Below are 24,793 nucleotides of genomic sequence, written 5' to 3'. Positions count from 1 at the left end.
CAGCGGAGCTCGCCCCGCCGCGCGCCCGCCCTGCGCCAACGCGGCGCGCCCGGCCCGGCTCGCTCTTCGGATCCTGCGCCTCCTGCCCTGCTGTGAAGTGTCAACGTGCCCATTTCCCCGAGAGGGAAACTGAGGTCAGAGAGCTTGTCTCCTTCTCTCAGAGGCCTCCGAGGGAGAGGCGAGTAGGGGCGGTGGCCTGACAGGGCTCTCATGGCACTGGGGAGTCGTGGCCGGATCCAGAGGACAGAGAAAGAAGACCGGAACCTCTAGCGCCCGGGCTGCTCGGGAAGGGAGTGAGGCCCGGCGCAGGGGGCGAGGAGGGGCGCGGCTGGGGTTTGGGGGTGTCATGTATGCAGGCGCTGGGCCGCGGGAAGTAGCAGAACCTGGGGACCGCAGGACGGAGGTGATTGTGTGATCTCTGGCCTGGATGGCCAGAGGGGCCGGGCGATGAAAGCACTGGCGGGCTGTCCTGGACCCTCCCGGGAGCCACAGCCCAGACTCAGTTCCCGGCTGCTGGTGTTCCCATGCCACCCTGACATCAGTTCTGGGGCACAGGGACTAGCCTCGTCCCCATTTCACAGGTGAGCACACTGAGGCCGAGGGAGACTGTGGCTTCCGCAGCCAGGAAGGGTCCGTGCTCGATCTGAATCCCAGCAGCGGCTTCTGGGTGTCACAGTATTAATCCCCGAATGTTACATAACATGAGGAGTGGAGGGGGTTAGCCGGGCTCCCTGTGGCTGGAATCAGGCCTTGGAATTTTCCAGAGACCAGATTTCAGAATCTGGCCCGGTCATGCTGCCAGGGACGGGAAACACCTTCTGAGTGGTCACATGTCCAGCTGGTGTGTCAAGCAGGAGCACCCAGGGCATGGGGGCCTCTCGGGGCCCCCAGGGCAGGGCAGAGAGCAAGACTCTGGTACCTTTGTGGGGGACCAGCCTCAGCAACAGGGTCGGGGATTCTGGGGCACCCGTGGGGGCAGCTGGCTGCAGCCGGGAGCCCGAGTTCCCTGCTAACGGAGACCAGGAGCTGTGTGGCAAGAGGTGGGGGGGGGGGTCACGGGCCTGGGCCATCACATCACCGTCACCCCGCTGCCTGCTGGCTCTCAGCTGCACCCTCCCTCTGTGCGTTAACTCAGGCATCCTTGTCAGCGTGTGGGACCTGCACCGGGCCCTGCACGCCCAAGACGGACACTTCTGGCCCCTCTGGAATGACTGCCAGGAGATCACCGGACTGAACCACAGCCTGAGTCTGGGTGGCCTCCAGAGGTGCGCAGCAGCCTCTCCCTGGGTGGGTGCTGTTCCACGTTACAGATGGGAAAACTGAGACGCAGGAAGGCGTATTGAAGCTGGGGGTCGCTGGACTGCAAGTGGCTGAGTCCCACCCGGAGTCCAGAGCCACTGTCCACACCCCCATACCACCCCCCTGGGCTTCTGGACCCTTCTTCCCAGGGCTCTGGGAGCTCTGACAGGGGCAGGTGGCGGAGCCCAGGGGACCCCTATAAGGTCCTGGCTGGGGGCCTCACAGCCAGCCTGTCAGCAGCACAGACCCCTGCTCTGCCCAGTGTCCCGGCCGCCCGTTGTGTTTTCCTGGCTGAGCGTCTACCACAGGGCCAGGGAGACGTCCCGTTGTCAGGCTGCCCCTTAGCGAGGACCCTCTCCCTAACCACTCTAGAATGGAAAACAACTTCCAATAGAACAAAAAACACAATGTCCACAGCAGCATAATTCACAACATCCAGAAAGCGGACGGACACCCCCAGTGCGCACTGACATACAACGGCACATCACACGGCTCGGTCCGTCCCCACGCGGGAACACGGTCCAGCCTCAGGAAGGGTGGGGACCCTAACCCCTGCCATGACGCGGAGGGACCCGGCGGACACAGGGCTCAGGGAGAGGAGTCAGACCCAGAAGGACCCGTCCCGCAGGACCCCACTCCCAGGAGGGCCCCAGAGGAGTCCCGTCCACACGGACAGGAGAGGAGGGGGTGGGAGCCGGGGCTGGGGCGGGGACGGGGAGTCCGAGCTTCGTGGGGACAGAGTCTCCGTGTGGGGAGATGGAAGGTTCTGGAGACGGAGGGTGGGCGTGGTGGCAGGACCGGGCAAGTGTGCTTCCCGCTGCTGAGCCGTGCGCTCTGAGACGGCTGAGTGGTGAATTTGTGCTGTGCTTACTACAACGACAACGGACAGCGGCCACATCAGCTTCCCCGTCATCCCCCAAAAGAAATCACTGCGCTAGGAGCGTAACAATTCCTCCAATTTTCCAGACGGGTAAACTGAGGCCGTTTGCCCGGCCGGCGAAGGGCGGTGGTATGGCCGAGGGGCTCGGCGAGATGCCGGACGCTCCCGGGCCGACCCGTGCCCGGGTTCCAGAGGCGGGGTGGTCTCTTGGGCTGGCACCTGGCCTGGCCACCCACCGCGTGCCGCCCGGAGCCGCGCCCGAGCCCCAGGCTACGGGCCACAGGCTCGCTTTCCCTCCGTCTCTCCCTTCACTGACCTGAGGTAACTCCCCAGACTCAGCACATTTCCTGGGAGAAATGCTGGGAAGCTTCTCTCAAAATACCTGTGCAGGTGGGGAAGTGGCTGCTGAGCCCGGCCCCAGCGGGGACACTCCAGGAGTCCTCCCTGGGGAGGCCCGCGGGACCATGAGTGGGGCTCGCCTGTGGGCATGCGGGTGGCACAGTCGCCCCTTTGGGAAGGACGTGGAGCGGGAGCGGGAGGCTCTGAGCCCCTTCCCGGCCTCCCGGCCTCTGGAACACCACGGACTCCTCCATACCTGCGTTGGTGACCTGTCCCCTCACCTGGCAGCTCCCCGGGGACAGCTGGGAGCGCAGCAGCCACCACACTCCGGAAACCCCGTGACTGCCGCCACATGCTGCTTCCAGACCAGCTCAGCATGGCGGGGGCGGCTAGTCGTGTCCCCCCATCACCCCAGGACCAACCTTGGCCCTTGCCTCTCCCAGCCCTGTGTGCTTGCTGGCTCCTTCCAGAAGTGCTGTCCTCTGCTGTCCTTCCCAACGCCGCTCTGCGGGCTCCTCCCTGCCCTGCCTTCTACCTCGTCAGCACCCTTTGTGGCTGTTCTTCCTTCTCTCGCTGCGCCCAGGGCCAGCGGCGTGGGTCTCAGGACATGTCCCTTATCTTCACTCCCTTTTGGTGACATGGTGCAGACCAGCAGGACACTGAAGTGGGAGGCTCGTCTCTCCACCCATATCTCCCTCTGAGCTCTGCCAAAAACAGAGCCTGAAGCAAGGGTTTGGTGCAGAGCAGGAGTGAGGGCTGGGAAGGAAGGGGCATGGGGCAGGGTGGGCCCGGGGAGCCCCTGTGGGTCCCTAAGCAACGGCGCACAACATTCCTCAGGACTGTCTACCCAAGAGGAGGATAAGGGGAGCATCAACCCCCTGGCCAGATCAGGGGACACCGAGTGCTTGGGCCCTTGGAGACTCAGACAACCAGGGGGTGGCTGGGAGCTGCGGACCCAAGGGCAGGAAGTTCAAGACTTCCAGAACCAAATCACATTCAAACAAATGAATGCGGATTCGCTCCCATGGCCGTCCACTCTCACCCCCTCACTCACCCCAGTCCAGCCACCCTGGCCTCTCTGCTGGTCCAAGATCCCATACCGACCTCAGGGCCTTTGCACATGCCCTTCTCTCTGCTCATGATGCTCTGCATCCCCGAGTCTGCTGCCAGCCTCCCTTTCTCCTCTTCAAGGACCTAGGCAAGGGCCATCCTTGTCCAGGAGGCCACCTCCGCCCTGCGATTGCCTCTGCTGCCCCTCACAACCTGAAATTATGTCGTTCCCCGGCAGGTCTGCTGGTTTCCATCCCACCAGAATGGGTACGCCACATGCAGACGCAGGTCTGGGCTTGTCCCGGCTGTGTTTCCCATAGGTGCTGACTTGCTGGGTGGCCTCATATAAGCCTGCCTGCAGAGGGGACCTCCTCAGCGTCCCGAGTGGGTGCCGCCGCTCCAGGCGGGGACCCTACTCTGACTCCTCTCCAGGGACACCAACTGGCGCTGGCTGTGGGCACAGGGCAGCGCCAGCATCACCCCGGCCAGATTTCCATGGGACTAATCTGCGTTTCATCTGCCTGGGTCTTTTTACCAATTGTGAGAAAAATAGCTCAATGTCATGGGAGATCCTGGAACAGAAACAAGGAAATTAGCTAAAAACACACACAGTAAAATCCATATAAAACGCGGAGTTCAGGGGCGCCTGGGGGGGCTCAGTGGGTTAAGCGTCTCCCTTCGGCTCAGGTCATGGTCTCAGGGTCCTGGGATCGAGCCCCCCGTCGGGCTCTCTGCTCAGCTGGGAGCCTGCTTCCTCCCTCTCTGCCTGACTCTCTGCCTACTTGTGATCTCTGTCTGTCATATAAATAAAGTCTTTAAAAAAAGAAAAAAAAAAAGAAATTCACAAAGAACCTATAAGGCAGTCAGTCAGTCACCCCAGGACCCTTGTGGGGCACATGCGGGCTGTCCCCTCCACTTCCCGCCCGATTTTACAGAACACACCTCCGTCTCTCTGTAAATGGCACCGTGTCACGCTGAAATTTCTTGATGTTTCCACCGCCCCGTGTACCTGAGATGACCTGCCGTGTGCAGGGAGCGCCCCCAGCTCCCGCCCCGTCGGCCTCCAAGCTGCCTCCCTTTCTCCCTCCGCCCCCGCCCCGCCCCGTCCTCACCTGGGCCTCCAGCCACCGGGCCTTTGCTCGTGCTGTGCCCCTGCCCCCCTCTCCCTCACACCCTCTCCTCCTCCTCCAGGTCCTGCCTGGAGTGTCCCCAGCTCCAGCAGGCGCCCCCCACAACCCCCTCCATGAAGGAACTCGGGACGGCCGTTCAGATGTGGGGAGAAGACTTTCTCAGGCCCCCCGGGTCCTGGGGGTCCCCAGTGACCCTACGAAGTGGGAGTGAGGATTCCTCTCTGGGCAGCTCCGGAGACCCCGGGTTCTGGGGTGGGGGGTTGGAGCGTCAGAGCCCCCCACCCCGATCCGGTCTCCTCAGGAGCCTGAAGTATCTCGGGGACCACGTGGCCAGGGCCTGAGGCATCACAGGAGTCCACAGGGAGTTGGGGGTTGGGGGGACATGCTGAGGCCACGGGATCTCCTCGTGGGTGTTCCCTGAGCCCCAAGGCCGCAAGACGACAGAGGCGGCAGGAGCCCAGTTGACAGCGCATCCACAGGGACCGTGTGGACGGATGTCCCCTCAGGGACGGTCCGGGCTAGAGCTTAGGGTAGGGGACCGCACTGACCCCCTGTTGGGGGTCTAAGCCAGGGCCCAGGAGGGTGGGGGCGGGGCCGAGACGCTGCCACATTTGCAGAGCGACCCTCCTGCGCGCCCTCCACCTGCGCGGTCCACGAGCTGAGCACTCGGCCTCCTTCTCTGCGAGTCTGCTGAGTCCAGCTCGGCTGCGGCCAGAGGACAGGGGACAGGGCAGGAGACGGGGGCCCGAGGCCAAAGGGGTGAGGCGGCAGGGCCCAGGACACCAGACCTTCCCGCCCATTCCCATCCGCCATGACAAGCTCTGTCCCCACAGGCGCGAGGACCCCATGCAGGCCCCAGCACCTGCTGTGTCTCCTCCCTGCAGGCCACAGCGCCTGCTGTATGCACTTTCTACAGCACTCGTGCCTGCTGTAGTTTACTCACTGCACTGTACAGTGCCTGCTGTATGCACTCCCTGCAGGCCACAGCACCTGCTGCATACCCTCCTGGCAGTGTGCAGTGACTCTGTACACACTGCAGACCACAGCGCCTGCTGGATGCACTCCTTGGAAGGCTCAGACTACTACATGCGGTCCCTGCAGGGCGCCGTGTCTACTGTGTACACTCCCTGCAGAGGTAAGCGTCTGCTGAATGCATCTGTGTAGGACGCGGCACCGGCTGTATGCACACCCTGCGCGCAGAGAGCTCTTTGGACTGGGGCCCGGGGAGTGAGGCGCAGCGGAGGGAAGGAGACTGTCCACTTGGTGGCGCCCCTGAGCCAAGCCTGATCTCTTCGGATGCCCCAGGCCCAGGCGCGCCAGCCAGTACACAGCTGGTGCTCAGCAGCGGATGCCTGTCCTTGCAGCCTCCACCCTCGCTCCTGCTGCCCTTTCTCGGTCCCTGTCCAACCAGGCTGAGCCTCCTCAGGGTCCCAGACTGCCTCTGTCAGTGCTGACCACCGGCCCGCTCTCCCTCCTCCTGAAGCCCAACCTCCCTAGGCCTCTGGGACCCCACGCACTGCGCCCCCGTCCCCGCCCCTGGTACTCGGTGTCCACTCCCTCCACACTCACACCACACTCTGGACACCCCCGTGTGTCAGGACACCCACCCGTCTCTCTCCCCCGGACACGGCCCCTGCGCTCCCCGCCTCTCGCTGCGGGCCCACAGACCGCTCACCGCAGACCCCCCAGGAGCGACCTGCGGGCATCCCCGGGCCTCCTGCCGCCCTTCCACAGCTCCGGCCACCAGCTGCCTCCTACCACACCGGCCCAAGGCCACCCCCCATGGAGGTCCTCTGTGCTCTGCTCCCCAACAGCGGGGAGCTGCCCGGGGCTCCTCACCCCCCCCCCTCCCGCCTGCCGCCTCTTCGCTGCCCGCCCCACCCCCACCCCCCCACCTCACCCCCCGGGGAGCCAGCTGTGGCTTTCCCACCTCCCATGGCTCCCATTCCTCGGCCTGTCTCCACTCTGACCCCCTGACTGTCTCTTACCCTCGCATCTGGGGCTTCGCCCTCCTCCTCATGGCGATCGCCTCATCCGCGAGGGCCTTGCGGACCCGCAGCCCCATCTGCGGCGGGCCTGGGCTACTGCCTCTGAGTGTCCCCATCCAAAGGGCCTCTACCGTCCCGGGGCCGCCTCCCCCAGCCTGGTGAGCTGCTCCACCGCTGTCCTTGCACACAGTAGGTGCTCAGTGAAGTCTGCGTGCCTCAGTGGCATTGAGGGGCCTTCCCCTGAGCTGCTGCAGGCCGGAAGGCAGACAGAGCTGGACTGGTAACCCTCTCCCCGTGGTCGGGGCTAGACACCCCTCAGCAGGCTTCCAGGAGGATCGGGCCATGCGCTGACCTAGTGACCAGAGGAGCAGTCCACTCCTCGTCCACTGGGTCCCCATCAGGGAGCCATCACAGTGGGCAGCAAGGAGCCGGGCGCGGGGTGGGGAGAGCAGAAGGTGCCTCCTGCTTGCCTGCGTGGGCAGGGCCCCGCGGCTCAGAAGCCAAGCTGGCAAAGGGCGGGTTGGTGGGGAGCCCTGGGGAACTCCCTCTTTGCCGGTCCTCCAAAGAGCTGAGGTCCACTTGGGGGCATCTCGGTGAAGAACCCTGCCCACCCCACTGCCTGAGCGGGAAAACGGACATTCTAGGGAGAGGGTGACTGTCTCGGGGAGAGGGATCCTCTGGGCCCTGGTCTGGCTGCAAAGCCACTCCTTGCAGCCCGAGGCCAGGCAGGGAGGTTGGGAGGCAGGGTGGGGCGCGGCCTCCGGTGACAGCAGTGCCCCGGAATGCTCCTGGCAGGGGTGGAAGGGGGGGTCTCCATCCCCCTCGCCTGGCCTCTGGAGCTGAGCCTCTCCCAGTGCGTTGGGGCCCTGCTCTGGGGGTGGCCGGGACCTGGAGGGGGACCCCCAGGGCTACAACCCAGGGGAGAGGGGTTCCTCAGTAGGATGACCTTGAGGGAGGGCTGGGGGGAGGACCAGGGGAGAGGGGTACTGGCCGGGAAAGGGGACTCTCGCAGGGAGGCTATCTGGGCGTCGGTGGAAAGAGGCAGCGGCCCGGACTCCGGGAACCATGGCAGGGCCACCTCGGTTCTCGCACATTCCCTGGCCCTGAGCGCGTAGCCCGGAATAGCAGCCCCGGGGTGGGGGGGAAGGGGCGGCCAGTTCCCGCACGGCTCCCCCGCCCTGGCCTTTCCAAGGTCACCAGCATATGGACGCTGGAACACCAGGCCGCGGCTCCGGGGGACCCGGCCCCGCGCGGGGCTCAATCCCCTGCCGTAGACCCGCGCCGACGCGCGCCACGGCCGCGCGAGGGCGCACGGGGCTACCGTCCCCGCGGACCCCAGCCTGGGCGCGCCCTGGGAGGCCGGGTGGGAGGGGCTGCCCCTGGCTCTCCCCACCCCCCCCCCCCCGCCTCTGGCTCCCCCCGCCCCTCCCCGCGGGCCCCGCCGCTTCCGCTCGTCCTGGGGCCGCCCGGGGAACCAGGACGTGCCGCCTGGGCTCTACGTAGCCGGTAAGTCCCTCTGCCTATCCTCCCACTACGCCGGCCCGCGTCTCCTCCCCGTCCCAGGGCCCGGTCCGGCTAGGGGCTGGCCTGGCAGCAGTCCCCAGGGTGGGAGAAAGCTCATCACCACTTCCTCCTGGGGAAACTGAGGCCTAAGAGGCGTGACTCGCCCTGGGATCACACTTGCCGTCAGGAGTGCCGCCAGAACGAGGTGCGATTGCCTGTCCCGGAGGGGTCTCTGGGGAGTAGAAGGATGGTGCTTCTAGCCCCTCAGTTCCCCCCACCTAGACCCCCACCCCTCAAGCCCGAGCAGAGTGTGTGCGGGGAGGAGGGGGTGTCCGAAGGCCAAGCCCTCTTGCCCTCCAGCAAACTTCTTCCCAGCCAGCTAGGGCTCTGGGTTCAGAGAGGGGCAGAGACGCAGCTGCTGCACAGCTCTGGGCAGAGAAGGGGACCTGCCCAGTGGTCCCCAAGGTTCTCAGCTCCTGGACCCACTGTGGACCCCAGTCCCTGATGTCCAGGCAGGACTGTCAGAGCCAGGGCCTGAGAACTGGGGAAACTGGGGCTCCAGGGGGCCCAAAGGCTCCGCTGGTACAGGACCCGTGCCCAGGACCTTGGGGCTGGAGACCTCCAGCTGTCCTTCGCGTCCTCTGGGCTCTGCTGACCACCAGGCAGCCTGGCCGTGGCCTGAGAAAGGACGCACAAGGTGGCCACTTCCCTCCCCCTTTGTCCGGCAATGTCACGGTCATGAGGGTACAGACGGCAAGTGATTTCATCTTTCCCCGGACAGATGGGGAAACTGAGGCCCGGGGGGGCAAAGTCTGCCCCCTAAATGCCTCCCTTTTTTCCTGAGCCATCCTCATCAGCGGCCCCTTTCCCTCTGCAGGCCGCCCTTGGTGGGGCCCACAGCGTCTGCACATGAGGTCACGAGTTGGCGACTGGACTGGGGCCAGGTCACCCCCTTGTTATCCCTCAACCCAGGGGCTCCCTGCTGCTGTGGGTCTGGGAGCTGAGGTGGCCCTGGAGGCCCAGGTCCAGCTTCTGCCAGGGACTCGGGCCCTCACTCGGTCCCCACCAGCCGCAACTCTGCAAAGTCCCTCCTAGAGCCCTGGACTAAGTCCAGCCAGTCCCCCTGGCACGGATGGGGAAACTGAGGCCCAGGGAAGCAGAGTGGCTGGCCTTTGGCCACAGAGGAAGGTAGAAACGATGACGGTGGGGTGAGCGGTGATGGGGCCCCAACCCTGGAGACACCCATGCACTGTCCTGGAATGATCGGACAGATTGAGCACCTACTGTGTACATTAAGAGACGACACAGTCAGTAAGAATAAAAGATGACATTCTCTGAGCTCGGCCTCTCGGCTACCAAGCTCTGTGTCTTTCTGACCCGATTCGATGGACCCCTGAAACTTTTCTGTAACGGGGGCTCTGTTATTACCCTACTTTTCAGAGATGAAAACAGAGGCCCAGAGAGGTTAAATTATTGCCCCAAATCACACAGCCAGTTGGGGCAGAGCTGGGGTTCAGACCCTGGCCTGCTGGCGCCCCCACGGCAGCGCCCTCGGTGCCCCCCCCACGCCCCGCCCCCTCCAGAACCTCCTTCTGCTGTGGACCTTCCTGAACTGTGGTTTAGGAGGCAGTGCTCAGGTAAGCGGGGCATTCCAGGCAGCCAGTGGACTTAGAGACCTGGCCGTGGTCTGGGGGCCACCAGGCTCCTCTCCAGGCTGATGGTGCCTCTCCCTCCCCAAGTAGGGTCCAGGTGAGTGGACCCCGTGGGGTTCCTGGAGTCGCTGTTCCAGCTCCTGTGGGCGGGGTCTCTCCGTGCGCAGCAGGCGCTGTGTCTGGTGAGCGCCCAGCTGGGGTATGGCCGGTGGGGTGGGGTGAGGGGGGGTCCCGCCCAACTCCTGGCCGCACCCTCAGCCTGCCCACACATGCTGTGCCTTTTAATCCCACTGATCCAACTGGAATGTGGGTGGGGTTGGCCAGGCCAAAGGGGGGGTCGGGCCAGCTCTGGAGAGAAGGTTACTGGGGGTCCTGAGCACACTCGGGCTATCTTGCTCCTTGTAGGTTCCCTGGGGAAGAGCCGTGCTGGGGAGACTCCCATGAGTACCGTCTCTGCCGTTTGCCAGTGAGTGGTGTCCCCCTCCCAGACCCTCGGCTGGGCCTCCAAGACCTTCCGTCTCCCGGGTTGGGCCCCCAGATGCACGTGCTAGCCTGCCAGGTTCTCTAGGCTCCCCCAGCCTCGGACCTCTGTTTGTCCTCAGGACTGTCCCCTAGGGGCCATTCCCTTCCGAGACCTCCAGTGTGCCATCTACAATGGTCACCCTGTCCTTGGCAGCCAGAAGACTTACCAGTGGGTGCCCTTCTATGGTGGTGAGTCGCCTACCCTCCTGTTGTCCAGAAGAGGCAGGGAGAGGGGCTGCTAAGAAAGCAGGAGGCCTGGAGGACTGCGGGAAGAGAGCACTGGGGCTTTGAAGGGCATGTAGGAGTTCAAGCGACGCAGGGGCGGGGGTTCACCGTGACCTGTGAAACAGGAGCAGGGGGAGGCAGGGTCTGTCCTGCTCAGGGTTGAGTGCCAGGCTGAGGATTTACTTGGAGCTGTATCTGGAGGCCAAGAGTTCTCAAACTTATCCCAGTAGCAGGAAATGTTACTGCATTTAGCTGAAGGCAGCAAGTTACATAACTGTGTGCCCGGGGCAGCGCGCCTCCAGATTTCAGGGAAACAGGCAGCTCTAGACATAGTGGAAGCAGACACAGATATGGAGAACGTTCCATCCGTCGAACTCTGGGGGTTTTGGGGGGGGGGCTGGGCTTTTCCCCCTTAAGAATTAGAGGAAATTTGCTGTGATCCCACCCCCGCAGAGGCCTGCCAAGGCCAGTTCGGGCTCTGTCCTAGGCAGGGTCTGCCAGCCAGGCTCAGGGCGGGGCAGGAGGCCAGGAGGAGCAGGGATCAGGGCTGCCCGTTCGGCCCCACTGCCAGGCAGGGGGGAAACTGAGTCCTGGGAGGGCCAGCGACACACCCAGGCTACACAGAATTCAGTCCACAGTGAACGCTTTCTGTTGGGCACATACTGGGTGCAGGACCCAATGCTGAGTGGCCTCTGCCCACAGCTGTATGCGAGAGCCTGGAACAGTGTTGGGAAGGTCCTAGGTGCTCTGTGTTGGTGGAACTAAAGAATGAATGAAAAATGGGTAAGGGTGTTAGCAGTGGATAAGCGGTATGGACCCCCTAACCCGAGGGCCTCACCTGAATGAATGAGCACGCGCGGGACATCAGAATGCTTGTCCCGGCCGGCCCCGGGGGGCTGGGGGCGGAATGCCTAGATTCGTGCCCTGGCTCTGCCTCAGCCTCCATGTGCGGCTTTGGCTGAGTCTGTGAGCCTCATCTGCCTGAGGAGGAGGAGGCTGGGACCCGACCGCGGTACGAGGTACTCCAGGGCCCCGCATTCCTCCCGCCCCCAGCGCCCAACCAGTGCGACCTCAACTGCCTGGCCGAGGGCCACGCCTTCTACCACAGCTTCGGCCGCGTCCTGGACGGCACGCCCTGCAGCCCGGGGACGCAGGGGCTCTGCGTGGCTGGCCGCTGCCTCGTAAGGCCTCGCGGGACCCCGCAAAGCCCCCCTCTCACACCCCAGCCCTGACCTCGGCACCATCCCGTTCAGTCCCAGGTCCCTCCGTCTTCCCTAATCCCCGCCCCCTCTCCAGGTCCCACCCACCCCTAGGCTCCAGAGTCCGCCCCTTTACCCACGGACCCCGCCCCCAGGACGGACCCCCAACCCCCAGGACGGACAGAGGCAGGGGGCGGTGGGTGAAGCCGCGCTCGTCCTCTCCGTCCCTGTAGAGCGCCGGCTGTGACGGTTTGCTGGGCTCGGACGCCCGCGAAGACCACTGCGGCCGCTGCGGCGGCGCCAACGAGTCGTGCCTTCTGGTGCAGCGCGTGTTCCGAGACTCCGGTGACCGCCCGCTCCGTCCTCCCCGCTAACCCGAGCGGTCCCTTTAACGAGCCTCGGGCCGGAAGCGAAGTCCCGAGCTGATTCGGCAGCCTGTGGCCCAGCCCCCTCTCGCTCTTCATTCTGATTGGTTATTCCCAGATGGCCCCGCCCTTCCCGGAGCAGATGGGGTTCTAACTCTTTCCCTGCTGTACTTAAGCGAGAATAACCCTAACTCCAAAAGTTAACCCATCGTTTGGGGCTACCAGGACCCCCTCATACCTTCTTACCGCAGTATCTCATTTAATCCTCAAATCGTCCCTCAAATACGCTCCCACCTACGCCCCAACCCCCTCCTTTCCTCCCACCCAGGTGCCTTCGCAGGGTACTGGAACGTGACCCTGATCCCCGAGGGTGCCAGACACATCCGTGTAGCCCACCGGAGCCGCAACCACCTGGGTATCGCGGGGTCCAAGGGGGGGAAGCGCCCTGCTGGCCGCCTGGGAGCAGTGGGGGTAGCCCGAGGCCTGGGGCTGAGGACGCCGGCTCGGGAGGCGGAGGAGCCGGTCCGGGAGCCCGGGCTGACCTTTCCCTTGCAGCGCTGATGGGGGGCGACGGGCGCTACGTGCTCAACGGGAACTGGGCGGTCAGCCCACCCGGGACCTACGAGGCGGCGGGCACCCGTGTGGTCTACACCCGCGAGGCAGGGCCAGAGGAGATGCTGAGCGCGGCTGGGCCCACCTCCCAAGACCTGCTCCTGCAGGTGCGGGCCAACTTCCACTGGGGGTGGGGGAGATGTAGGGGATGGTTGGGTTACAGGGGGGGGGCGGGGGGCGGAGAGGGGAAGCCCAGCCCGAGGTCCGTGCTCCGCTCCCTAGTGTGACACCCCTCCAGATCCTCCTGCAGGAGCCCAACCCCGGCATCGAGTTCGAGTTCTGGCTCCCTCGGGAGCGCTACAGCCCCTTCCAGGCCCAGGCGCAGGCCTTGGGCTGGTCTCTGCGGCAACAGCAGCCTGGGGCGGTGGACGGGCAGCCCTCGGAGCTCCCAGCAGCCCCAGCTACCTCTGTCCCACGGATCCCAACCCCCGCCCCAGGTGAGGTGGCAGGGCCAGGGAGGGAGCAAGCCGGGAGGGAGGCCTGTGCCCCTTACGGTACCACCCCCCCGCAGACCCCTGCGCACCCTGCCCTGACACCCGAGGTCGCGCCCACCGGCTGCTCCACTATTGCGGGAGTGACTTCGGTGAGAGACTCCTAACCCCAACCCTCACCTGCCTCCTAATTGACCCGAACTTGACCAGTCCTGCTGACCCTTGACTCCCTGACCTGACTCCAACTTGACCCCTTCTGACCCTTTGCCTTAATCTGCCCTTTGACTTCTCATTGATCCCTGACCTCGCCTGACCCGAGCCCCTCCAGTGCCCCATCCAAGCCCAGTTCCTTTCTCTGGCAGTGGGGTGCGGGTGGATGGGCGCCCGGGGAGAGCGTCCTGCCAGCCTCCACGTGGCCCTGCCCGCAGTGTTCAGGGCCCGAGTGCTGAGCCGCCAGCATCAGGCCCAGGAGACCCGCTACGAGGTTCAAGTGCAGCTCATCTACAAGAACCGCTCGCCGCTGCGAGCCCTCGAGTACGTGTGGGCCCTGGGTCGCTGCCCCTGCCCCCGGCTGGACCTCCACCGCGAGTACCTGCTGGCTGCCCAGCGCCTCATCAGCCCAGACGGCACTCAAGACCGACTGCTGCTGCCCCACACGGGCTATGCCCGCACCTGGAGCCCCGCGGAGGACAGCCGTGTGCGCCTGGCCGCGCGCCACTGCCCCCGCTGAGCCCCTCGACAAGGCCGCTGCTGCGTGCGGCAAGACAGACACGCCGGACCAGGAAGCCAGAAGATATCTCACACCTCGAAACTGTGTGTCTGCTTTGATTCCCTTTGCCTCACACTCACGTTCTTGGAGACACTGTCACAAACAAGCAAGGCCCAAAGGAAGACGTTGTAATACATGTTTCCTCTCCTGCCCTTGCTACCAGGAAGCTCGCTGCTGTTTAACGACCTGACGCCCTGTGCTTTCTCTTCTCGCGGACACACATAGGCTGTGTATAGTCAAAGACGCTCTAACAAACAGGCCCACACCCCAGAAGACATGTCTGACGAAACTATAATGTCCCTGCTTCCCGATTTCCTGGCTACCAGCAAGCCCAGAGATAATCTTGAGGGCCTTAGTAGTTCTGGCTGGGTTTCTTTCTCTCCTTCCCTCTTTCTCTCTTAAAGCTTTTATTTTATTTTTTAAGCTTTTATTTATTTATTTATTTATTTATTTATAAAAATTATTTTATTTGACAGAGAGAAAGCACAAGGAGGCAGAGTAGTAGGCAGAGGGAGCCGCACACTCCACAGACTGAGCCGGCCGGGGGCCCCGGCTGGGTTCCTTTCAGGCAACACCACTATCCATCCCGCTTGTTTGAATTTAATTTTTCAAGGCACCCTGGTTAAGCATACTGGGCCGCAGACGCCCCAGGATGTCCTCGTACCCAGACCCACAGTTGCGCTGTCCCTGTGTATATCCCAGCCCCGTCCTTCTCCCGGTCCAGTGCACCCTCCCGTGCCCCCTTGGGGTCTGTGCTCTCTTCCAGTGCCACCCAGGGCCGCCCCCCAGGAGAGGAGGCAGGTCACAGCTCTCAGCCTGTCCCCTACCCTCACGTGTCCTCCTGGAGATCTGCTACTCCTATATTCTTCTGGGGCCAGGAGGGTGGACCTTGCTCATGTGTGGGTACCTGGGGGGTGTCACTCAGCAAACCTTCTCCTTGGGACTCCCTGGAAGGGCCCCCTTTTAACTTCCCCCCCTGCTGGGTCGGCTCCCACGTTGCCATTTGGGGCAGTCCAACTCCTGTGCCGTCCATGGTTGTGTTTTCCTCTGGGACAAGGGCTGCTCAACGGGCAGGTCTCAGGTTCAGCCCCCCGACCTTGCAGGTGACCTGCGGCCAGACCTGGCCTCTCTCTGGGCCTCGGTTTCCCCATCTGAGCGTACCTTTCCAGCCCCTCGCAGCTCTGAGCAGGGGCACCATGCTCTTTGGGCTCCGCCTGGGTCCCTGCAACCCCGCACAGACCAGGGCCAGGTCTGGTGCTGAAGGTGGGGGCCCCTCCAGTCCCTCCACAGAAAAGTGGGGCACAGTTCGGGAGGCAGCGCGGTGCCCGGGCGCCCCCTGGTGGCAAGATGAGACAGGACGGGATTCAAGGCTCCTGGAATTGCCTGCAGCCCCCAAGGGCCTCCCCTCGCCGCCCACCGGCGCCCGCTTCTCTCCTGGGTGCTTGCCTTCCGCGGGAACACCTCCTCCCACACGCAGCCTCCTCACAGGGCACCCACGCCCAGGGTGCCTCTGCCTGTCGCCCCAGCCAGCACCTCCGCCCTCAGCCTGCGGCCGCCCCCCTGCTGCACTGCTGTCCTGCGGGTGTGCTGGGGAGCGGGGTCCACGGCGCAGCCCCGCCAAGAGCTCCCCGACCAGCTGGCCCGGCCGGCGAGGAAAGGCCAGTGTGGGGCGCAGACGGGATGGCCTGTGGGGCCCTCCTCACTGCCCCCTCCCCGGCCCGGCAACATTGTTTCCAGGGACGGTCACCCACAACCGAAGCCTTGCTTCCTGCATGTGCTCTTCGGCTTTAGAACCAACACCACCACAAGGAGAAGACAGAAACCTCGCAATTCTAAAGACGGTCAAGTCCCTCCCAAGGGCAGTCAAGTCCTGCACAGGGATTAAAGCCACAGGTGGGTCAGGCAGAGCTGACCCGGGGGCAGCGTCCGGAAGGTCTGCCTGCAGCCTGCTCCCCTGGCCGAGGCCTGGTGGCTCACAGCTGCGAACTCTCTGAACCCACTTCCCACAGAGGCCGTGTTTCGTCAAGGAGAAAGAACAAAATCAGGCACGTTTGGGGGCGCCTGGGTGGCTCGGTTGGTTAAGTGTCTGCCTTCGGCTCAGGTCATGATCCTGGAGTCCTGGGACGGAGCCCCACGTCGGGCTCCCTGCTCGGCGGGGAGTCTGCTTCTCCTGCTGACCTCTCTCCTCTCATGGGCACTCTCTCTCTCTCTCTCAAATAAATAAATAAAATCATTTAAAAAAATCAGGCACGTTTGGAACACATCTTATTAGTAAAAGGTTGAAAACTGCAGCAAGGATCAGTGCCCCCGAAGGGTTCTCCCGCAGCCCTGCAGGAGGCTGGCTTCGGGGTCCCCGTGCGTTTCTTACTGTTTCTTAACTCTCTGCCGCCAGCATCCCCACCTACCCAGGCCCGTTCTCCCTTCCTTCTGACCTGGAACTAGAACTTGGCCCCAACAGCTGCTGAGAGTCCCTGGGGGACCCCACAGTCTCCCGGGATTCATGCGGCCCATGCGGGGAACCAGCATAGCCACCGGGGGGGCCCAGCTTGGCCACATCTGCTCCAGGTGAAGGGGTCCTCCCGTGACGGGCTGAACCCCCATCCAAGTTCTAGCCTCCAGACCTGTGAACGGGAGCTTATTTGGAAAGAAAAGTCTTTGCCGAAGCAGTTAAGAGTCTCAAGATGAGATCATCCTGGATTGTCAGGTGAGCCCTAAACCCAGTGACAGGCGTCCTTGTCAGACAGAGGAGACCGCTGCTGGGCCACGGAGGCGGCACTGGAGGGACACGGCCACGAGCGCAAAGATGCCTGGAACCGCCCAGCGCCGGAACAGGTGGAAGGACCTTCCCCTGGAGCCTCTGGAGGGAGCCTGGACCTGCAACGACCCAGCCTCTGCTCCGGCTCAGGCCTCCAGAACGCGGGAGCACGAATCTCTAGCTGGAAGTCTCCCGGTGTGGGGTTATTTGCGTCCGGCTCCGCAGGACCCTGGAGTGCTCACCCTGCAATCTCCGACAGGTGTGTGCCCCGGAAACAAGAGCTCCGGTCACCAAAGGCCGGTTCTGGAATGTTCCTAGCAGCTTTCATCACAATAACCACACACGGGAAACCAGTCCAACCACAGAGGAATGGTGTAGCTACACTGAATGAAATACTGTCCTCACCACTCAGGACGAAAGTGCGGCTCACTCCTACCGGGGGCAGGGGTGCGAATCTGACAGCCGCGGCTCGGAGCCGCACCGGACACGGACACAGCGACGCAAGTGCCATGCAAGGACAAAGTAAACACAGGATGGGGCCACCCCTGGGGGTGGCGAGTGACAGGGAGGGACTGGCCGTGTTGTCCCGAGAGCTCTCAGTTGCTGGCTACACTCTTCCGCATGTTGAAATTAAAAACAAAACAGGGGCGCCTGGGTGGTGCAGTCGGTTGAGCCTTTGGCTCAGGTCATGATCTCAGGGTCCTGGGATCGAGTCCCTGGCTCCGTGGGGGAGCCTGCTTCCCCCACACTCGAGGCCCCACACTCGTGTCTCTCTTGCTCTGCCATCTCTTTCTCTCAAATAAATAAATAAAATCTTATAAAAACAAACAAACCAGGTCTGAGGGGCTAGAGCTCATTGGTTCCACCTGGTAAGACAGGGGTGTGCTCCCACCTGTGCTCCCTGGCGAGCTGGTCCCTGGAGGTCCAGGGAAAATCTTTGAGGAGACACAGCTAGAGCCTATTTTGCTGCCCCTTGGACGGCAGGGGTGAGTGCCAGTGCAGAGCGAGCCTGGTGCCGCCTTCTCCCACCCTGGACTATGGCCACACCATGTTCTTCAAATAGCCGGGCCAGCGAGAAGCAGATTCCGAGATCCCTGTGCCCCGCGCTCATGCGGACCTCTCAGCTCGCGGCGGGAGGCAGGGGAGGCTCATAAATGATTACGCTCAGTCCCTCCCTCGCTCCCAGCAAAGCCTGCATCCCCGAGCAGAGGCAAAGTCCTCACAACACCTTCCAGGGATCTTCGAGGTCGGCCTCACCCACTCACCTCCCCTCTGCCCTTCACTCACTCAGCGCCAGCTGCACCGCCCACGGCCCTCTTCCTCTAACCTGCCAGGCAGAGTCCCGCCCCAGGACCTTTGCACGTACTTTTCTCTCTGCCCAACCAGGTTTGCCCTGGCTTTCATGAGACCCTTGCCCTCTGACCTGACTTTCCTATCTCCTTCATGCCTCTACTCAACTTCATGCCACTTCTGCAAACGGGTCTTTCTCAGACTGTTCATGCCTTGGCCGCCGCCAACTCCCAACTCTGCGCCGTATTCCCCCCCCCACAACACTCCTATATTTTTCATACTGGGGTCACTTCCCCGAATCCTCAGGAGCAGGGATTTTTCTCTTTGGGCCATTACTGTACCGTTGACTGTTGCAGCGGGGCCTGGCATACGGTGGGCGCTCAATATTTGTTGACTGAGCTAATTAATGCATTGGTGGACCACTGGTAGCGCTCAGTGCTCCCTCCTCCACTGGCATTCTGAAGGGTGAGGACACAGGCAGGGGGACAGGGGCCACCACCAGCCGCAGACAAGCCGGGCCTACTCTGGCAGGAACAGGGATGACGTGTCCACGGACCATGGGAGGCAGCACGGACACCGACAGTGTCTTCGAACACCGTCCAGTGTCCCTGAGGTGAGGTTATTCCTGGTTGAGAACCACAGAGTTACAGCCTTGCCAGCACCCTGCTAACGCTCCCCCGTGTGTTTCGGCCAGAAGCTGTGATGGGAGCGCCCGCGGGCTCGGTCGTTAAGTGTCGGAATCCTGATTTGGGCTCAGGCTCAGGGTGGCACTCAGCAGGGAGTCTGCCTGAGCATCTCTCCCGCTCTCTCTGCCCCTTCCCCTGCTCATGCACCACCTCTCTCTCTAGCAAAGAAATACATCTTTAAAAAAAGAAGTCATGATCACCCGGAGTCTTGGAGAAGCAGCCCTTGTGTGGGAGGGGCAAACCGTGGTGGGCGCTGTGGGGCCCCAGGTCCTCCCTCGCTGTGACTGCAGATGTCTGGCTAGGGACTTGTCTCTGGGCGATGGGAGGTGCCCCAGGGTCAACAGACCCTCTCGGGGGCTGCCGAGACTCGGGACTGGCAGAGGCAGGGGCCAGCCACGGGCCCCCTGCGGGTCCCGCGCTCCAGGCCCTGCCCCCCCAGCTGAGAGCACCTCCTAGCTCAGCTCCTCCCACACACCCCGGGCAGCTTCCGGGCTCTGCCTCCAGGAACCTGACCCCAAAGACGGGGTGTTGTATCTTGCTAACAGGCCGCTGGGCTGAGTTTGCTCTTGTCGCCTCTGTGTCTGCAGAGGGCTTGGCACCCTCCTTGGGTGTCCGCCTGGTTTTATGACTAGGGCCATGCTGGTGTCAAAGCAGAGACCAACTGTGGGCATCAGTGACACCCGTCCCCCACCTCCCCACTTCCACGAACCCACTCGATGGCAACCGCCAGCACCCCCCATTACCGAAGGCTTCCTCCGCCCTGGGCCCCACACCGCTTGCAGGGGGCACAGGCTGGAACGAATGGCCACGGCCACCCCCAGGAACCGGCTGGGAAGGCGGGCGGGGAGTCTCCGGTGCGCAAGGACACTGGCTCCCATGGGATGAGTTCCCGTGGGCTGGGGCTCCAGGTGCCCGCAGCGGCTAAGGGCTTGGCGATTCTCTTCCTTCGTCTGCCCCGAGCGCACCCCCAGCCCGACTGGCTTCTCCCGGCTCCCCGCCCCGAGCGAGGGCTTGTCCGCGCGTCCTCTCCCCACTGTCCTCCGGGAGCCTCCTTGGCCACACGCGGGTGGGCGAGGCTGTCCCACCTCCGGTTCCTCAAGCGAGCAGAGCCCTGGCCGGGGTCCTCACCCACCCCAACGGCACACACGGCGCCGGGACCAAGGGCCAGACCAGGTCGGTCCGGGGAGCTTTATTGAGCCCTCGCTAGCAGGCGAGGTGTCTCAGCCGCCAGCAGTGTTGCAGGCACCGCAGCGGGGGTCCGGGGTGGGTCCAGTGGCAGGTGACCTCCGTGCTGGACTCGGAGGTGGGCTCCAGAGAGGACTCAGATGGGCCGGAGACGGGCAGCTCGGTGTCCGAGCTGCTGCCGTTGGACTGCGCCGAGGGCTCCTTCTCCTGCTGTCCGCCGGACTGGGAGGCCTCGGGGGCCGGGTCCCCGGGCCCATCTGAGGTTTTGGTGGGGGGCTGTGTGGGGACGGTGGCGCTGCTGGGGGACTGCACGGCAGCGGGGGCCTGGCTGGAGGAGGGGCTGGGGCGCAGCACGGTGGAGCCTGAGGCCTCAGGGGCCGTCTGGGGGTGGCCCGAGGAGGTGACAGGTGGCTGGGGCTGCTGCTGGCTGGCAGCCCGGGGTCGCTGGCTGGAGGAGCCGGCCCGTGACCGCGGCTGGCCCCGGGACTTGCCAGGCAGCCGGGAGGCGCTGGCCGGGGAGCGCCGCGGGGACGTGCCGAAGGTGGTGCGTGAGGGGGCCGGCTTGCTCCCGGACGAGGGGCTGGTGGACGGCCCTACCCGGGAGTGCGCCGAGGAATCCGTGGACGACTTGGGCTGGCGTGTGCCCCCCAGCTCGCCAGCCGGCAGCTGTGTGGACGCGCTAGGCGAGGCCTTCACTTGTCCTTCTGGAGCAGACTCACGCTTGCTTTGGCTGCGAAGAGACGGGCCACGGGGGTGAGGCGGGCCTGGCTGCACCTGCAGGCCCGGGGCGGGGGCGGGGCCGGGGCGGCAGGGACGGAGGCCGTCGCCCCATCCCCCACGGGGCCAGCTAGCTACACGACCGGCCATGCGGCACATGCACAGGCCCAGCGTCCCGGGGGTGGCGGCTACGTACGGTCAGCTCCCAGGGCAGCTGTGGGGGTGACGAGAGCCCGGCCGCGGGCCAGGGTCTGCAGCACTGGTTCCCGAAAGCGAATGAGAGAGAGGCTGACAGTGAGGGGCTGGAGCCGGAGGGAGGCCGGTCAGGGTGGGCCAGAGGAGGGCAGGAGTGAGAACGAGCAGGGGCAGGCGGGGCCGGGACACGGGCTGGCGGGGCCGGGAGAGACGGACAGCCCGCGGCCAGGGAGCACACACCGTCCCGGGTTATTCCCGCTGCCACGTCCAGAGCTCGCCCGCTGAACTCTCTCACGACGCTGTCCACGGCCTCGTGATGCTTTAGAAAGAGTGGACGAATGGCGCGATGATACAGCATGTGCGCCCCGTTCCAAGGCCCGGGAATCATGCAGAACAACAGGAAGGCGCACTGTGGGAACAGGGCGAGCGTTGCACTCTGTGACCCTCGGGCACGGGCCTGGACCTCCCCCATCAGACACCCCTTGGGCAAGGGCCTGGACCTCCCCCATCAGTCGGGCCTACTTCCTCAGACGGGGGGCTGAGTCTCCCCATCGCACCCCAGGAGGCGGCACAGTCCTGGGTGGGTCCGGGGCCCCCCACCTTGCCCGCGTAGTAGAAAGGGAACCAGGACAGGAGTAGATCGCTGAAGAACTCGGCCAGCCCGAACAGGCCGTACACCACCCAGTAGGTGAGCCACACAGTGTCGTCGTCTTTGCTTGGGCTCTCGATTGCTTTGATTCTGGGGGAGGTGGGCAGAGTCAGGGGCCATCCACAGCCCCAGATGCGCCCCTCCCCTGCCACGGACAGCCAGCAGGCACTCACGAAGCATATGCTGGGTACACAAAGCCGATTACATTGCACAGTAGAGACGCCCCGAAGCCGAAGAGAAGATACAGGCTTAGGAGAGTGGCGGCTCCTGCGGAAGAGAGGGTGTGGGTGGGCGGCACCTCCGCGCTGGGCCCTGGTGCCCCCAGCCGCCTCCTGGCCCCACAGACCCAGTCAGCAACAACCACGCCCCCAGAAGCCTCAGGGGCCCCTCCAGGATGTGTCTGCTGCCCCTGCAGCCCCCGGATGACCCCCACCACGCCCTGAGCCCCATGTTCTGTGTCTGTAACCAGTTATCCGGTCAGTCTGTCCCCAGCCTCCGGACTGTGATGCTCCCCAAGGGCAGGCGGGGACCTTGGCCCTGACAGGTAGAACGGCCGCCCAGTAAATGTTTGTTGAATGAATGTGTGACCATCTGCCAGTGTAGCTGCTTACTCCAGGTCCTGCGGGACCGGTGGGCACAAGGGCCAAGCATGCGAATGTAGCAATGGGACGAAAACCTAAAAAAAAGGCCACTCTGCCAGTAAGGCCTGATCCCCAGGGAGCAGAGAAAGGCAACATTTGTAACTCGGATCTCAACGGAGCTTTTGGTCTCCACCCCTGCAGACAACCCGGGCGGGATCATCTTCTGTGGGGGCGTCCTGCGCATTGGGGGTCTGAGCAACATCCCTGGCCCCACCCCTTCGGTGCCAGGAGAACCCATGTCATGTCCCCAGACATCGCCCACTGTCCTGAGGGGGACAGCTGGGCCCCGTGTGAGGACCCTTTTCTGAGTACGAGACAGCTAAGCACAGCAGAGTGCCCCGGGCCCCGGAGAGCCCTCTGCTTTTCCACCTACCACGTGACACCAAGCAAGTCTCCCCGCCTGGAGCCTCAGTTCCTCCAGCTGTCAAAGGGGCAGTAATGGCCCTGACTCCCAAGGTTGCCATGGGGATAGCTAAATACCATTCCACAGGGGGGCGGCACCTCTAGGCACACAAGCACGTTCCCAGCGATGAGAAATGAGAACTTCGGGAAAACACTGTTAGGGGAGCGGCAGGGCCAGGAGCGCGACCTGCTCGGAAAGCGGTGGTGGCACATACCGCGCTTATTAAGTGCTTCGTGGGACAGGTCCCGGCAGTTCCCTGCTGTGGCTCGTGGGCCAGAACAACATGGGAAGCTGGGAAGTGAGGCCCAAGGTCACGCACAGAGCCTGCCCTCCCCCCCAGGCTGTTATCTGCAGAGACAGAGGCCACTGGGGTACCAAAGGCCAGAGTCCCCCCCCACCCCCCCGCCTTCCCTCCACCTGCATTAGTCTTTATCCCCAGGGCCTGGGGTCAGGAGCGGGAGGGGAGCCTCCCTCGTTGAGGAGTCACTGGTCACTGCCTCTCCTCTGGGTTTCCTCCTTTGGGATCTGGGCTGGGGAATTGATCATGTGGGGCGGCTGGGTGAGGGAAACGGCTGGGTGGGGCGGAGCGGCTTTCCCAGGGCACCTGTCCCCTCCATCCCTTTTCCTGCAGCCTCAGCAATGGGCAGGTGACCTTGGACACGGGGGAGGGCACAGCCCCAGAGTTCAGCAACAGATGGGGCTTGGGGGCGGGGCGGTGAGGGAGGGCTGGATGCTCAGGACTGGGCAGGTGGCAGAGGTGGCCTCCGGCAAAGCCTTGAACCCTCTCGGCCTCAGTTTCCCCCCTGTGACTCCCAGCCTCCCCACGGGCCCCTCCCCGGTGCTCTATGACCTAAATTTCCTGCCCACGGGTACCAAAGGTGTGGAAAGTCGGCAGAGAAGTCAGGGCCTGCTCCCAGGGTCAGGTTCCTGGCTGTGCCAACGTGGTTGGGGACAATGGTTGGGGCAGTAAATGTGGCGCTTTCCCTGGCTGCCGGGCACGGGAACACCCCCCCCCACCGCCCCCCCGCTGAGGGCAACAGAAGGAAAGAGGTCCCCCGCGGATCTGTGCACGTAAGGTGCTCAAAATATATACCCCTGTCCTCACCCAAGCCCCCTGTCAGGTCTGGACAAAGTGTCCCTGTGGCCCATGCCAGGGGGGCTTCCTGGAAGAGGCGGAAGCACTGACGGGCCTGGAACACCGAAAAAGAGGGAGGAAGGCACTTAAGGAGAGCTTGCTAGCCAGTCCGGGAGCCTGCAGGGGCCACCCAAGGTCACTGAGGAAGAAAGGAAGAGGCTTTACTGGGCTGGAGAAGCTGGACCATCAGCCAGGCTACTCCATCCCAGGATGGTCCCTTACAGGCCCGAGCAGCCGGACCTCGTCTCTAGGGTCCCCCCTCCAGTATTTCTCCAACTCCACCACCGCAAACAGCCCAGCTCAACTATTCACGCATAGTGGGCGGGAGCCGTTGGGGAGGAGAGGGAGAGGCAGGCCAAGGGGGGGTACTGGCAGGAAAACAATGGAGGGAGAAGGGAGGGGAGGGACCCTTCCCTCCTGGCCTGGAGCAGCATCCTTCTGGACAAAATGAGAAAACGGTAAGATCTCTACACTTGCTTCCAGGCTGGGCCCCACGAGGGACCGGGGTTGTGGCAACACTCCCAGGGCACTGGTTGCCTCCCCCAGGGCATACAGAGCAACTGGAAGAACCGGACTTTGGCCTGGCGGTCACCCAGGGCCACCAGGTAAGGGGCAGCAATGGCCTCCAGACCCGAGGATGGGAGTGGAGGTAATTCAGGGGCCGAGAGAGGGGATGACACTAGCTCGAGGTCGCACTGCGGGGCAGGGGAGAGGTCGCAGGCAGACGCGAAGGGGTCCACGACCCCTCCCCAGGATCTCCGTCTCCCTGCGGGGGCAGTGGGGTGCGCCGCGCCGTCGGAACCCCGACCCCGCAGAAGGCGCCAGCCGGAAAGGGTCAGGTCCGGGACCCAGGTGCCCCAGGGCCTCGATGTGCCCGATGGTGAAATGGGGCAACGGCCCCCAGCGCCCCGGACGGCTCACCCGCGGCCAAGTACCGCTTGTCGACACCTGTCTTGGCTTCGAGAGCCCCTAGCGCTTCGGTGGCCAAGTTCCTCTGTTCCAGAAGGCGCTCGAAGCGCTGCCGCAGGCCGTCCATGGCACCGGCGGGCCCGGGGCTGGCAGCCCGAGCTCGACCGCTGCCCCGCGCACCGGCCCCGCAGCGCGCGTGCCGCCTTCCCCAGGCGCGAGCAGCTCGGCTCCGCCCCCGGGCTGGTCTCCGCCCCCGAGATGGTC

The 24,793-nt window shown here is 64.0% G+C and overlaps 2 protein-coding genes and 1 long non-coding RNA gene across 5 annotated transcripts; 2 read left to right on the top strand and 1 right to left on the bottom strand.

Annotated features, from left to right (window-relative positions):
• Positions 1-8,085: 8,085 nt before the first annotated feature.
• On the top strand, positions 8,086-9,501 carry LOC131823210 (uncharacterized). Its single transcript, XR_009350522.1, has 2 exons — positions 8,086-8,192; positions 9,067-9,501. It is a non-coding gene; the product is annotated as an uncharacterized LOC131823210 (long non-coding RNA).
• Positions 9,502-9,661: 160 nt separating this feature from the next.
• On the top strand, positions 9,662-14,387 carry ADAMTSL5 (ADAMTS like 5; the record flags this gene model as incomplete). Its single annotated transcript, XM_059159263.1, has 11 exons — positions 9,662-9,826; positions 9,932-10,023; positions 10,247-10,307; positions 10,444-10,552; positions 11,642-11,769; positions 12,021-12,132; positions 12,481-12,567; positions 12,708-12,871; positions 13,003-13,201; positions 13,276-13,347; positions 13,624-14,387. Coding segments are annotated over 11 exons (1,491 nt in total), but the record flags the coding sequence as incomplete, so codon positions are not given.
• Positions 14,388-20,432: 6,045 nt separating this feature from the next.
• Positions 20,433-24,757, bottom strand: REEP6 (receptor accessory protein 6). 3 transcript variants are annotated; one of them, XM_059159249.1, is made up of 6 exons: positions 24,542-24,757; positions 21,615-21,708; positions 21,315-21,531; positions 21,033-21,201; positions 20,794-20,856; positions 20,433-20,610 (listed from the first exon to the last, which is right to left on the bottom strand). In XM_059159249.1, exons 1-6 carry the CDS (start codon positions 24,654-24,656, stop codon positions 20,573-20,575), a joined length of 696 nt encoding a protein of 231 aa, XP_059015232.1. In that variant the 5' UTR covers positions 24,657-24,757; the 3' UTR covers positions 20,433-20,572. The 3 variants fall into 3 exon arrangements, with proteins under 3 accessions (XP_059015232.1, XP_059015234.1, XP_059015233.1); XM_059159251.1 differs by having other exon boundaries at positions 21,393-21,531; XM_059159250.1 differs by lacking the exon at positions 20,794-20,856.
• Between the last annotated feature and the right edge of the window lie 36 nt (positions 24,758-24,793).

This window comes from Mustela lutreola, chromosome 2, assembly GCF_030435805.1.
Source record: "Mustela lutreola isolate mMusLut2 chromosome 2, mMusLut2.pri, whole genome shotgun sequence".
Classification (NCBI taxonomy): domain Eukaryota; kingdom Metazoa; phylum Chordata; class Mammalia; order Carnivora; family Mustelidae; genus Mustela; species Mustela lutreola.
Note: the sequence above shows the minus strand (reverse complement) of the source record. Positions and strands in the feature narration are given on the sequence as shown.